This window comes from Cynocephalus volans, chromosome 10 (genome assembly GCF_027409185.1).
Source record: "Cynocephalus volans isolate mCynVol1 chromosome 10, mCynVol1.pri, whole genome shotgun sequence".
NCBI classification, from domain to species: domain Eukaryota; kingdom Metazoa; phylum Chordata; class Mammalia; order Dermoptera; family Cynocephalidae; genus Cynocephalus; species Cynocephalus volans.
Window position 1 is genome coordinate 44,505,118 of NC_084469.1, and position 14,742 is coordinate 44,519,859.

At 41.3% G+C, this 14,742-nt stretch overlaps 1 protein-coding gene across 1 annotated transcript in view; it reads right to left on the reverse strand.

Moving 5' to 3' along the window:
- Window positions 1-14,514, reverse strand: part of TOP3A (DNA topoisomerase III alpha) — a 35,722-nt gene extending 21,208 nt beyond the window's left edge. Inside the window, exons 1-5 of the mRNA XM_063111562.1 lie at window positions 14,120-14,514; window positions 3,453-3,512; window positions 2,181-2,254; window positions 1,644-1,719; window positions 767-875 (exon numbers count right to left, since the gene is read on the reverse strand). Of these exons, the coding sequence (XP_062967632.1) occupies window positions 767-875; window positions 1,644-1,719; window positions 2,181-2,254; window positions 3,453-3,512; window positions 14,120-14,299 (499 nt within the window). The 5' untranslated portion in view covers window positions 14,300-14,514. The remainder of the gene's footprint in view (window positions 1-766; window positions 876-1,643; window positions 1,720-2,180; window positions 2,255-3,452; window positions 3,513-14,119) is intronic.
- Between the last annotated feature and the right edge of the window lie 228 nt (window positions 14,515-14,742).

The following is a 14,742-nucleotide window of genomic DNA, read 5'->3' on the forward strand; positions in this document are numbered from 1 at the left end:
GAAATTTCAGCTATGAACTAAACTTTCTTGATGAGTCTTTTGAGACTTTAATCTGTCTTGCTCTCTCATTCTTTTATGGAAAAGAAAAACGCTGTCAATTAGAGGGCCCTGTGGGGGAATTTCATGCTCTTTCAGGAAAGAATACGAGACATATAAACTGTCCTTGAAAGTTAATGCACTTAAATTCCCAGGAGTTACACAGCTTCCAAAACAAAACCCCACCTTCTCAACCAGAGAATGGCCCATTCATCCCTTCCTCTAAGTTACCTGAAACCATTAACCCTGTTACAGCCATTCAAATTCATCTCAACAATTATTTATTAATCATCAGGCACTGTACAAAGAATATGGGAGATTAAAAAAAAAAAAAGAACATTTTAGAACTGTTCTTTGTACTTTACTTATGGTATAAACGTTCTTTTGCATATATTCAATATACAACTTTTAAAAACAGAATATAAAGTCCCTGTTCTCAAGAAGATAGTGTTCTCCTGGTACCTAAAAAGGAACAAGCCTTGAGCTAAATGGTCTACACCACTCAACTCATTTAATCCACAGGCAGCCCCAGGAAACATGTCGGACAGGCCTGATGTTACAGATAAGGAAGTCTAGGTACCCAGGGTTCAGTGACTTGCTCCAGAACCCACAGCTGGTGAGACTCGGGAGGGAGAGCATGTGTGGAAGAACTCAGCCATGGCCCACCTGTGTGTATCTTGCTCTATGTATGGGGCCCCAAGGTAAAGAAACTCAGCAGTGCAACACTTACCAGCCTTGCACACATGGATAATCTCAAACCCGATGTTTTCCCCTTCTCTGTCACAGTCAGTCCAGATCACCAGAGCCTGGCACTGCTGGGTCTCTCGTTCCAGAGTTTTCTAAAGTTCATGGTGGGGAAAGAGCAGTGAGAGCAGAATCACAGAGCAATTACTTGACACCTTTACACTAGAGAGACCTGAGTGGGATTAATGCTGTTCTTGCACTGTGCCAACTAGATGAGGGAGAAAAGATAAGACAAAACTGCTCTTACCAGCACTAATGATGGCCACTAGCACAATCCTCCAGACCCATAAAGCTTCAGACCATAAAGCTCAGACCCATGAGCTTCCAGGAGACTGAGGGTTTAATACAACTTCATCACCGATATGATGGAACCTAAAACTCAGCTTTCACACATACTTACAACTCTAGTGGTTCTGATACATTCTGGTTAAAAAAAGTTAAACCCAATTGAAAAAAAATTAAACTCAATTGAGTTTCATCCCAAGAAGCTTCCTAATAAGCAGTGAACAACCTATAGGTGCCCTGACTGCTTGAAAACTGACAATTTACTATCAAACAACCATCTACACTTTGTTGCCTCTTCAGTCTAACTAAGGGTGGGATGCAGACTAGAATTAATAATTTAACAATGCTTATTCCCAGGATTTCCTTAAACAACTACTATTCACAAAAAAGGCTTTACTTCAGTCACTTGACCACTTAGCCTCATTTATACAATGGGTGGGAATAATTTTTTAATCACGATATTAAGCTTGATGGAAAACCTTACCTCTAAATTTCAATGCATTAAAAATACAGAAATTACTCAGTTTGACTATTTGTGGTTGTCCCCATTTCAGTGCCATATGTCTTCCAAAACCTACCTTGATGTCCACAAAATTCTCTGGGCAGTACTTTTCGATTTCTGCTTCAAAGAGGACAAGGGGGTTGCAGCTCTGCCTAAAAAAGAATGAAAACAGAGTCCCACCTCAGAGCGTGATGGAGAGCCCTCTATTCTAATAAGAATGAACTGCTCCAGTAGGCTCATGGGTGGATCCCCAACAGAAAAAGTCCCAGAGGATTAAAACCAAGGCTATGACCCTCTACACAATGCACCATCTGCTTCCCGAAGAAGTTAAAAGGAGCTGCTAATAAGACATTTTGGAACCCTTTCATGCATATCTGCAGTAGTATAAATGCAGTGCAATGACTACACGAAAAAGGTCTGGCTATTTTAGGGGAACACCAAAAAAAGGCTGTTTATTCTAAAGACATGATAAAAATTCACAATGAACCAGATAATCCTAGGTCATCTCAGTATTATAAATTACAGGGTAAGATCAACACGCCTCAAAATTCCTGTACTATTTCACGACTTACTGTAATAATCAGCAAGTCCTTCCCCCAGGAATTGTACTGACCATTTTCGAAACTGCATCTGGAAATCATGAGCCAGCAAATGTCCAGAAACCGAAGTCATTATCATGGTAACATTCTGAATAATAACAAAATTCAAGTTAGTATTTTGCAGTTATATTGTGCCAAATCATTCAAATAAAAGGGAAGAACTTCTATTAAAGAAAAAAAAATTGGGAAGAAAAAAACACAAATATAGATCTTCAAAGCCAAAAGCCATAGTACAGTAGCTCCCCTTATCTGCAGGGGATATGTTGCAAGACCCTGAGTGGATTCCTGAAACCATGGATAGTATCAAACCCTATATACAGAGAACTATGTTTTTTCCTATACCTATGTACACACCTATGATAAAGTTTAATTGACAAATTAGGCACAGTAAGAGATTAATAATTACTAATAATAAAATAGAACAATTATAACAAGATACTGCAGTAAAAGTGATGGGAACGCAGTGTGTCTCTCTCAGCATCTCTTATACTGCACTCACCTTCTCCTTGTGCTGATGATGCAGGGCCTACATAATGAGAGGAAGCGAGGGGAATGGCGCAGGCATTCTGATGCGGCGTTAGGCTAGTACTGACCTTCTGACAATACTCAGAAGGATGATCATCTGCTTTCCATATAATATTTTCAGACCACAGTTGACAGTGGTTAATTGAAACCGAAGATAAGGGGGTACTTCCATAATACAGTCAACATTCTAACTGTAGTACCACAGTGCCTTTTGTATCATTTAAAATTTCCTCAAACTATTGTGTATTAGCATCTTTCTCGTTATTAAAGAGGTGAGATGGGGGCTGCCCCGTGGCGCACTCGGGAGAGTGTGGCACTTGGGAGCGCAGGGGCGCTCCCGCCGCGGGTTCGGATCCTATATAGGAATGGCCGGTGCACTCACTGGCTGAGCGCGGTGAGGGCGACACCACGCCAAGGGTTGCAATCACCTTACCGGTCACAGAAAGACAAAAAAAAAAAAAAAAAGAGGTGAGATGGGACCACATTTTATTAAAAAGAGGTTCCTTTGTAAATTATAAAACGATCACCTGTAACAAGGGACCTTTAGTTCATAACAAGTTATTCTCAACAGAGTAACATATTCTACATATGACCAGGATGACATTATTCTTAATACTAAGTACAAGCAATTCAGGAAGGATTTATAGTAAACAGCTGCACTTTTTAGCTAAAGCTAAAAACCCAACGAATGTATACCAAAATGGCACATGCATCTGAAAGCACACTTCAGCTTTATGATGGAAATTAATTTGAGCACCTACCTGGCCATAGAGATGATAGTCAAATTCATAGATCTTGTTGAATTTAGAAAGTCCTTCTCTCTATAAAACAAAACATAAATAAATTTAAAACATATATAAATTACATTAAAAAACAAATGACTCCTCAACAAAAAGATCAAGCAAAACCCTGATAAGAATATTAAAAATGTAATAGTATTTCCGATAGATAAAAACTAGGCTAGGGCTGGCCATTTAGCTCAGTTGGTTAGAGCATAGTGCTGACAACACCTAGGTCCAGGGTTTGATCCCTGTACCGGCCAGCCGCCAAAAAACAAAAAACAAAAAACAAAAACACAAGAAAACTAGGCTAAATTAGTAAGACCATTTATTAAGTGGCCCCACAAAACATAGTTACCAAGTACGTATTTGACAGAACCCATAGAGTTTGTATGCTCAAAGGTAACCTTCAGATTAGCTTACATAACATCTTTTTATAGATGAGAATGGTCTTGTCTGAGGCACATGACAAATTATGGCAGAGAAAGAATTAGGACATAAGTCTCTTGACGATTTTCTCCTTCCTCCCCACATATCTCTGCTACTTCCTAGCTCTACAACTGCACCAATAAAGTAGTGACCACGGGTAAGTCAGTCACTTTTCCTGAGCCTCAATTTATTCCTGAATAAAGTTATCTCTGAAGTTCCTCCTGGCTCTGAAATCCAAAGACACTGGGAGCCCCAGCCATAACTGGAATCCAGTCTTCAAAACACTTCTTCAAGTGCAACCATGGAAGAACAAGACCCTCTGAATAGATCCCACCTTCTTCCACCAAGGCATTACAAGCAGTTATGCTGTGAGTTTCACACCAACAGTAAACAGAAGGCAAGAGAAAGGCTGACTGGGAACTGGGGAAAACATTCAAGGGCCAAGAAGGACCAGTATCAGAAGATTCTTCCTCAGCCTCAAAAAGATAAAATTTCTGTGTGGAAAGTTGATTGAGGTACTCTTTGAGGTATAATAGCAAATTTTAAGAGGGAAATGATTATTTTTATTTTTTTATTAGTATATTCATTGTTACAAATCATACTTATTCTTTATGCCCCTTATCCATTTACAATCACATCTAAAATAATAAAATATTTAAGAATAAATTTTACCAAGGAGGTACAAGACTCACACACTGAAAATTACAACACACTGCTGAAAGAAATTAAAGAAAGCCTAAATAAATGGAAGGACAATCTGTATCCACTTATTGGGAGATTTATTATTGTTAAGGTGGCAATACTTTCCAAAAATGACCTACACTTGATCTGCAATCCTTATCAAAATCCCAATGGCCTTTTTTGCGGAAGTGGAAAAGCTGATCCTACAATTCATTAGGAACTGCAAGGGGCCCGGCATAGCCAAGACAATCTTGGAAAAGAAGAACAAAGTTGGAAGACTCACATTTCCCAATTTCAAAACTTACTACACAGGTACAGTAATCAAAACACTGCTGTATTGGCATAAAGATAGACATATGGAACAAAGAAATATAATTGACAGTCCAGAAATAAACTCAAACATCCATGGCCAACTGATTTTTGACAAAGATGCCAAGTCCATCCAATGGGCATCCAAAGGACAGTCTTTTCAATGAACAATGCTGGGACAACTGGATATCCACATGTAAAAGTTGGATCCTTACCTCACACCATATAGAAAAGTGAACTCAAAATGAATCTAAGACCTAAATGTAAGAGCTAAAACCATGAAACTCTTAGAAGAAAACAAACGGGAAAATCTTTCTGACCTTAGATTTAGTAATGATTTATTGAATACAACACCAAAAGCATAACCAACATTTCTCCAAAGATAAACAAATAACCAACAAGAATACAGAAGATGCTCAATGCCACTAGTCATTAGGAAATTACAAATCTCTGCTCTCTCTGCTTCCACCATCTTGCAAAGTGAGACCCCTGGGTCGCTGTTGCCACCGCCAGATGGACTTTGGACTTCCCAGCCTCAGAAACTGAGTGAGCTGCCAGGAAGGAAGCGGCTGGATGAAATGAGCTTTGAACAGACTCTGTGATTAAGGGCCCTTATATGGAGAAACCGAGGCAGATGCTAAGTCAACTGAGCACAGTGTACCTGTGGCCCTGGCAGTTCTAGGAAGCAAGTCCAGATGCCATAGCTGCTGGCGATATCCTTGTGATTGTCATCCCCCTGAATAACATCTGTGCTGCATGCATGGAGCTGATGGCTTGTGTGAAGTCTGGAGCCTTTGATATCTCCTTCACCAAGCCTGGGACTTCCGGTCAAGATGGCGGAAGAGACGGTCCCTAGCATCACTCTCTCCCACAAATCGACCGATTTAAACTATAAAAACATAACATCAAGTGCATACGGAACGGGGAGATGTCCAGCAGGGGAGGCAGAAGCTCTGCGGAAACAACATGCCCTGCGGGGCCGCCGTTGCACAATCCGGCAGATAGGCTTCACCGCCACCACCAGGCTCTATTCCCACCCCAGCCCAGTGCGCACAGAGTGGGGAGATGTCCGGCAGGGGAGGCGGAGGCTCCGCAGAAACCACACACCCTGTGGGGCAGCCACTGCGTGATCCAGCAGCCTGGCCCAGAGCACACGGAACAGGGAGAAGTCCAGCACGGGAGGTGGAAGCTCAGCAGAGACCACACACCCTGCGGTACCACCCCATGATCCAGAAGCCCAGTCAAGATCAACCTGACCAGAGAGGTGGCTCCCCGGAGAGGCCCAAGACCCAAGGCAACCACACACACAAGGCACTAGGGGCCAACTGAGCAGTCACTGAGGTAACCATACCAAATTGGCAACCAGAGCAACATCTTAGTCAGTCAATAGTGTCAAACCAGTGGACTGTGAAACCCCCTGCCACAATGAATAAACATCGAAGAAAAGATACCAGAAATACGAAAAATCAAGAAAGTACACCACCAAAGGATAATAACTCTCAAGCTCTAGATCCTATAGAACAAGAAGCCCTTGAAATGACTGACAAGGAACTTCGAGTGATAATTCTAAGGAAACTGAATGAGATACAAGAAAATTCAGCTAGAATTTTCCTCGTTTCATCAAATTCCATGATGAAACGAGGAAAAGTATACAGGACCTGAAAAAAGAAATGTACAAGGAAATCAATGCCCTGAAAAAAAATGTAGCAGAACTTGCTGAACTGAAGAAGTTATTCAGCGAAATGAAAAACACAATGGAGAGTTTAACCAGCAGGCTTGCGGAAGTTGAAGAGAGAACCTATGAACTTGAAGATGGGCTGTTTGAAATAACACAAGCAGACAAAAAAAAAAAAAAAGAAAAAAGAATCAAAGGCATTGAAGAAAATCTGAGAGAGATATCAGACAACCTTAAGCGCTCAAATATCCAAGTCATGGGTATTCCAGAAGGGGAGGTAAAAAGAGATTGTATTGAAAACATATTCAACAAAGTAGTGGCAGAAAACTTCCCAAGTATAGGAAAAATCATAGATCTTCAGATCCAGGAAGCTCAATGATCTCCAATGTATTCAACCCAAAAAGGTCTTCTCCAAGACATGTTACAGTCAAATTGGCAAAACTCAAAGACAAAGAGGGAATCTTAAAAGCTGCAAGAGAGAAGAGTCAAATCACCTATAAGGGAGCCCCAATCAGACTAACATCAGACTTTTCATCACAAACCCTAAAAGCCAGAAAGGAATGGGATGATATATTCAAAATACTTAAAGACAGAGATTGCCAGCCAAGAATACTCTACCCTGCAAGGCTATCGTTCCGAAATGAAGGGCAAATAGTATATTTCTCAGACAAACAAAAACTGTGGGAGTTCACCACCACAAAGAAATTCTCAAGGGAGTACTGGGTTTGGTTCCTGAAAAATAACTACCACTGCCATAAAAACCCAAGAAAAATCTAAACCCACTAGGAAAATAAAAATGGCATTCATGAAGAGAAAACAAACAAACAAAAAGGCTATCTACAACCTAAGGAACCAACAAACACAGAAAACAAACAGTAAATCAGAAAGCAAGGAACAAAAGACACCTAAGACAACCAAACAATAATCAATAAAATGCTAGGAATAAATCAACACTTTTCAATAACAACTTTTAATGTAAAAGGCTTAAATCCCCCAATCAAAAGACACAGACTGGCTGACTGGATTAAAAAGGAGGACTCAACTGTATGCTGCCTTCAAGAGACCCACCTCACCCATAAAAACTCACATAGACTAAGAATGAAAGGATGGAAAAAGATTTACCATGCAAACAGAAAAGAAAAACGAGCTGGAGTAGCTATTCTTATATCTGATAAAATAGACTTTAAACTAAAAACCATAAAAAGAGACAACGAGGGACACTACGTAATGATAAAAGGACTGATCCATCAAGAACACATAACAATCATAAATATGTACGCACCCAATGTTGGAGCAGCCAGATTTATAAAACAAACTCTATTAGACCTAAAGAAGGAAATAGACACTAATACCATAATAGCAGGGGACCTGAACACCCTACTCTCAATATTGGACAGATCATCTAGGCAAAGAATCAGCAGAGAAACACAAGATCTAACAATACTCTAGACCAATTGGACTTGGCAGATATCTACAGAACATTCCATCCAACAACCTTAGAATATTCATTCTTCTCTTCAGCACATGGATCATTCTCCAGGATAGATCACATATTAGGTCACAAATCAAGTCTCAACAAATTCAAAAAAATTGGAATTATCCCATGAATTTTCTCAGACCACAATGGATTAAAATTAGAAATCAATAACAAACGAAACTCTGGAAACTATACAAACACATGGAAATTAAACAGCATTCTACTTAATGACACATGGGTCCAAGAGGAAATCAAGCAGGAAATCAAAAAATTTATTGAAACTAATGAAAATAATGATACATCATACCAAAACCTGTGGGATACTGCAAAAGCAGTACTAAGGGGGAAATTTATTGCATTAAATGCTCACCTCAGAAGAATGGAAAGATGGCAAGTGAACAACCTAACACTTCACCTTAAAGAATTAGAAAAACAAGAACAATCCAAACCTAAAGTTAGCAGACGGAAAGAAATCATTAAGATCAGAGCAGAACTGAATGAAATTGAAACCCAAAAAACAGTACAAAAGATCAATGAATCAAAAAGCTGTTTTTTTTAAAAGATAAATAAAATTGACAAACCATTAGCATGGCTAACAAAAAAAAAGAAGAGAGAAAATTCAAATAACAAAAATTGGAAATGAAAAACGTGATATTACAACTGATTCATCTGAAATACAAGGAATCATTCGAGACTACTATAAACAACTATATGCCAACAAATATCAAAATCTGGAGGAAATGGATAAATTTCTGGACACACACAAGCTCCCAAAACTGAGTTATGAAGACATAGAAAATCTGAACAGACCAATAACAATAAAGGAGATTGAAGCTGTTATCAGAAGGCTCCCAACAAAGAAAAGCCCAGGACCAGATGGATTCACAGCAGAATTTTACCAAACATTCAAAGAGGAATTGACACTGATTCTCTACAAACTATTCCAAAAGACTGAAACAGGGCCAACACCACGGCGCACTCGGGAGAGTGCGGTGCTGGGGGCACAGCAGCGCTCCCGCCGTGGGTTTGGATCCTATATTGGGATGGCCAGTGCGCTCACTGGCTGAGCGCAGTGTGGACGACACCAAGCCAAGGGTTGTGATCCCCTTACTGGTCACATAAAAGACAAAAAAAAAAAAAAAAAGATTGAAACAGACGCAAATCTCCCAAATCATTCTATGAAGCAAACATCATCCTGATACCAAAACCAGGTAAAGATATAACCAAAAAAGAAAACTACAGGCTGATATCCTTGATGAATATAGATGCAAAAATCCTCACTAAAATACGAGCAAACAGAATACAGCAACACACACGTAAAATTATTCACCACGATCAAGTGGGATTCATCACAGGGATGCAAGGTTGGTTCAACATACGCAAATCAATAAATGTGATACACCATATTAATAAACTCAAACACAAGGACCATATGATCATCTCTATAGATGCTGAAAAAGCATCTGATAAAATTCAACATTCATTCATGACAAAGACCTTCTATAAGTTAGGTATAGATGGAAAGTATCTCAACATAATTAAAGCCATATATGATAAACCCACTGCCAATGTCATCCTGAATGGGGAAAAGCTGAAAGCTTTTCCTTTAAGAACAGGAACTAGACAAGGATGCCCACTCTCACCACTCCTATTCAACATAGTGTTGGAAGTACTAGCCAGAGCAAGCAGAGAAGAGAAGGAAATAAAGGGCATCCAGATTGGAGAAGATGAAGTCAAACTGTCCCTGTTTGCAGATGACATGTTCCTATATATTGAACAGCCTAAAACCTCTACAAAAAACTCTTGGAGTTGATAAATGATTTCAGCACAGTAGCAGGATACAAAATCAACACACAAAAATCGGTAGCATTTCTATTCTCCAATAGTGAACATGCAGAAAGAGAAATCAAGAAAGCCTGCCCATTTACAATAGCCACCAAAAAAATAAAATACTTAGGAATTGAGTTAACCAAGGATGTGAAAAATCTCTATAATGAGAACTACAAACCACGGCTGAGAGAAATTAGAGAGGATACAAGAAGATGGAAAGATATCTCATGCTCTTCGATTGGAAGAATCAACATTGTGAAAATGTCCATACTACCCAAAGTGATATACAAATTCAATGCAATCCCCATCAAAATTCCAATGATATTTTTCTCAGAAATGGAAAGAATTATCCAGACATTTATATGGAATAACAAAAGACCACGCATAGCCAAAGCAACGCTGAGCAAAAAAATAAAGCTGGAGGCATAACACTACCTGACTTTAAACTATACTACAAAGCTATAATAACCAAAACAGTATGGTACTGGCATAAAAACAGACACACTGATCAATGGAATAGAATACAGAATCCAGAAATCAACCCACACACCTACAGCCATCTGATCTTTGACAAAGGCACGAAGCCTATACACTGGGGAAGTGACTGCCTCTTTAGCAAATGGTGGTGGGAGAACTGGATATCAATATGCAGGAGAATGAAACTAGACCCATACCTTTCACCATACACTAAACTCAACTCAAAGTGGATTAAAGAATTAAATACACACCCTGAAACAATAAAACTTCTTAAAGAAAACATAGGAGAAACACTTCAGGAAGTAGGACTGGACACAGACTTCATGAATACGACCCCAAAAGCATGGGCAACCAAAGGAAAAATAAACAAATAGGCTTATATCAAACTAAAGAGCTTCGGCACAGCAAAAGAAACAATTAACAGAGTTAAAAGACAACCAACAGAGTGGAGAAAATATTTGCAAAATATACATCCAACAAAGGATTAATATCCAGAATATACAAGGAACTCAAACAACTTTACAAGAAAAAAAACAAGCAACCCAATTTTAAAAATGGGCAAAAGAGCTAAGTAGGCATTTCTCTAAGGAAGATATACAAACAGCCAACAGACATATGAAAAAATGCTCAACATCACTCAGCATCCAGGAAATGCAAATCAAAACTACACTGAGATACCATCTCACCCCAGTTAGGATGGCTAAAATCCAAAAGACTCTGAACGATAAATGCTGGCGAGGTTGCGGAGAAAAAGGAACTCTCATACATTGTTGGTGGGACTGCAAAATGGTGCAGCCTCTATGGAAAATGGTATGGAGGTTCCTCAAACAATTGCAGATAGATCTGCCATATGACCCAGCTATCCCACTGCTGGGAATATACCCAGAGGAATGGAAATCATCAAGTCAAAGGTTTACCTGTTCCCCAATGTTCATTGCAGCACTGTTTACAATAGCCAAGAGTTGGAACCAGCCCAAATGTCCATCGGATGAGTGGATACGGAAAATGTGGTATATGTATACAATGGAATACTACTCAGCTATAAAAAAGAATGAAATACTGCCATTTGCAACAACATGGATCGACCTTGAGAGAATTATATTAAGTGAAACAAGTCAGGCACAGAAAGAGAAATACCACATGTTCTCACTTATTGGTGGGAGCTAAAAATAAATAAATAAATTCACACACACACACACACACACACACACACACACACACACACACACACACACACACACACAAAACGGGGGGGGGGGGAGAAGATATAACAACTACAATTCCTTGAAGTTGATACAACAAGCAAACAGAAAGGACATTGTTGGGTGGGAGGGAGGAGAGGGAGGAGGGAGGGAGGTTTCGGTAATGGGCCAAAATAATCAACCACATTGTATATTGACAAAATAAAATTAAAATAAATAAATAAATAGATAGATGAATAGATAAATAGATAAATAAATAAAAGGAAATCGCAAATCAAAACCACAATGAGATACTACTTCACACCCTCTAGAATGACAATTTAAAAAAAAGGGTTGGCCAGTTAGCTCAGTTGGTTAGAGAGCAGCCTTATAACACCAAGGTCACAGGTCTGGATCTGCTTACCAGCCAGTGCCCAAAACAACAACAAGAAAAATAACAAGTGTTGTTGAGGATGTGGAGAAATTTGAACACTGCTGGTGGGAAAGTAAAACGTTTCAGCCACTGTAGAAAAGTTTGGTGGTTCCTCAAAAAGTTACACTGAGTTATTTGTCCCAGCACTTCTACTCTTAGGAATCTACCAAAAAGAACTGAAAACAGGTATTCAAACAAAAATGAATGAATGTTTATAGCAGTTCTATTCACAAGAGCCAAAAAGTGGAAAAAACCCAAATGTCCATCAATTGATGGATGGAGAAACAAGTTGTGATGTATCCATACAATGGAATGTTATTCAGCCATAAAAAGGAATGAAGTACTAATATTAAGCTACATGGATGGACTTCAAAAACATTATGCTAAGTGAAAGAAGCCTGACACAAAAGGCCAAGTATTGTATAATTCCACTTATAGGAAATGTCCTATACAAAAGGCCAAGTATTGTATGGTTCCACATATAGGAAATGTCCAGAATAGGCAAATCCATGGGGACAGAAAGCAGACTAGTGGTTGCCAGGGCCTGGGAGAAGGGGGTAAGGGAGAGTGACTGCTTAATGGATATGGGGCTTCCTTTTGGGGTGGTAAAAATCTTCTGGGACTAGATAGTGGTGATGGATGCATAATATTGTGAATGTACTAAATGCCACTGAATTGTAAACTTCAAAATGGTTAAAATGGTAACTTTTATGTATATTTTACCACACTCAGCCACCTCCTTGGCTCTCTAATACTCTCCTGACCTCTTGCTTAACTCACTGGCTCCTCCTCCCACTATACCATACTACTAACTTCTCATTGTTTTTGAATTTGAACATGTCAAGTTGTGTCAGGCTATTGGGTTGTTCTTTAGTTTCCACTTCCTGGTAAAATTTTCAAGACTCAGCTTACACATTCATCCAACAAATATTTATTGAAATTCTCCTGTATTTCAGACACTATAATAGGTTTTAAGATACAGCAATTGACAAAATATAGTCTCTGCCCTTTGGAGCTTAGAGTCCAAGGAGGGGTGGTGACAGAAATAAAAAAAAATATCTGAGCATTGCATTATTGAACTGTAACTGCTAAATGCCTTCCAAGTAGAATAGAGTGCCATGATAGCATATATATCACTGAGGGTCCCTGAACTAGTCGGGGGGGCGGGGGGAGTGGATGTGTGAGAAAGGTTCCTTGAAGAGACATTTAAGCAGAGTCCTGAAGGGTGAAGAATTTAACTAGGTACAGAGAGGCCATTCTCAAAAGGCCCAGATCCCTAGAAGTTGGCAATCTTTAAGACTGGTCACCAGGACTTTAAGCACTGGAAAGAGGTGAGGCTCTCAGGGCTCACAACCTTGGCTCCACTCAGACTATCCCCCAGATTTTCAGTCCCAGTCTAGGGACCCTGGGATCGGGGGTGGGGGGTAAAGCAGGGAACTTCTGCTCCATGCTTTTAGAAATGTTCGCAAGCAAACTATTTCAGGACCTACTTTTGTTATTTGAGAGTTTCTTGGACAGATCTTAAGGTCCCCGTGTCACCTCCTTTATGAAGCCTTTTCTCATCTTCCTTTCTCCTTTGTGCCTCCAGTGTGTGTATTTCGGAATCAGTTTGCAGAAGTAGGAACAGGGCTTACTTTACCTCTAATCCCCAAATCTTATAGTGTTTCCCCGTCAGTGTGCACTTAAGAGACTGGAAAGTCACAGAGGCTGCAGAATGCAGGGGATGTGGCACAGGACGGGGTGGGCTTTAACACCAAGTTTAAGGAGTATGGTCAGTTGATTCCGAACTGAATTTCAGAATCAAGAAAATATGTGAACATACAGGACTTCCCCAGTCTCACCCCAGACTCACAGAGTATACCAGGCAGTTCCGAGGATCAGACAAGTTTGGGAACGCTGCAGTGGGCAAGGAAGAAAAAAGGATTTCTAGCAAATGAAAGAAAGGTCTTATCTACACTTGAAAATGCCCATCATTCCGAGGAGAGCCTGGGGCCCGGGAGGGCAGACGGGCAGCTACTGCCATAGTTCGGACGAGAGGCAGCGACGCCTCAGAAGCGGGAGAAACTGTCTTTATCTCGACTCCGGGCACCCACCACGCTGTGGCGCTCCGTGGGCCTCCCTCAAGGAGCGCAGCCGATCGGAAAGGCGCTTCCTTACCCGCCTCATGCGACCGTTGGACAACAGGTCGGCGATCCCCTTGGCCGCGTCGTTCTTCTCGGCCACACAGAGGACTTTCCGCACGCCTCGAAAGGCCACCTCCATGGCGGCGCGGGACAAGGTACGGCCGCCAGGCCGTCGCAGCCACCGGAGCGCGCAGCGGGCGACCGTGAAGATCATCCCTAGGCCCCGCGCCCGCAGCCGCCCCCCGGGAGCCCGCGCATGCTGGGGGAGCCAGAGGTGAGGCCCGCCCGGCGCCCTCCGTGAGGGAAGAGAGCCTCCGGGAGCCGCCTGCGCTCCAGTCACCTCCCCACCAGCCCGTGGGCCTTCGGAGCTGCGGTCACTGCGCCTTCTCCCGGCCGCCGCCGCCGCCTCTGCACCGAACCCGCTCTCGGCGTTCCACTTCCGCCTGCCTCTCGGGCCACTTCCGCCAGGAGCGCGCCCCACAGCGACCGCGAATCACAACTCCCAGACTGCCCCGCGCTCCAGCAACGCCCCTCTGTCCTTTCACGACAGTGTTGGTTAATCGGACTCGTCCTCGGCGGGGCCCGCTGCACAGTCCCGCCCAAGGCGCGCTCTCACGATCTTCTCCCTTGCTCGGAAGTGTGCGCGGACGCTTCCGG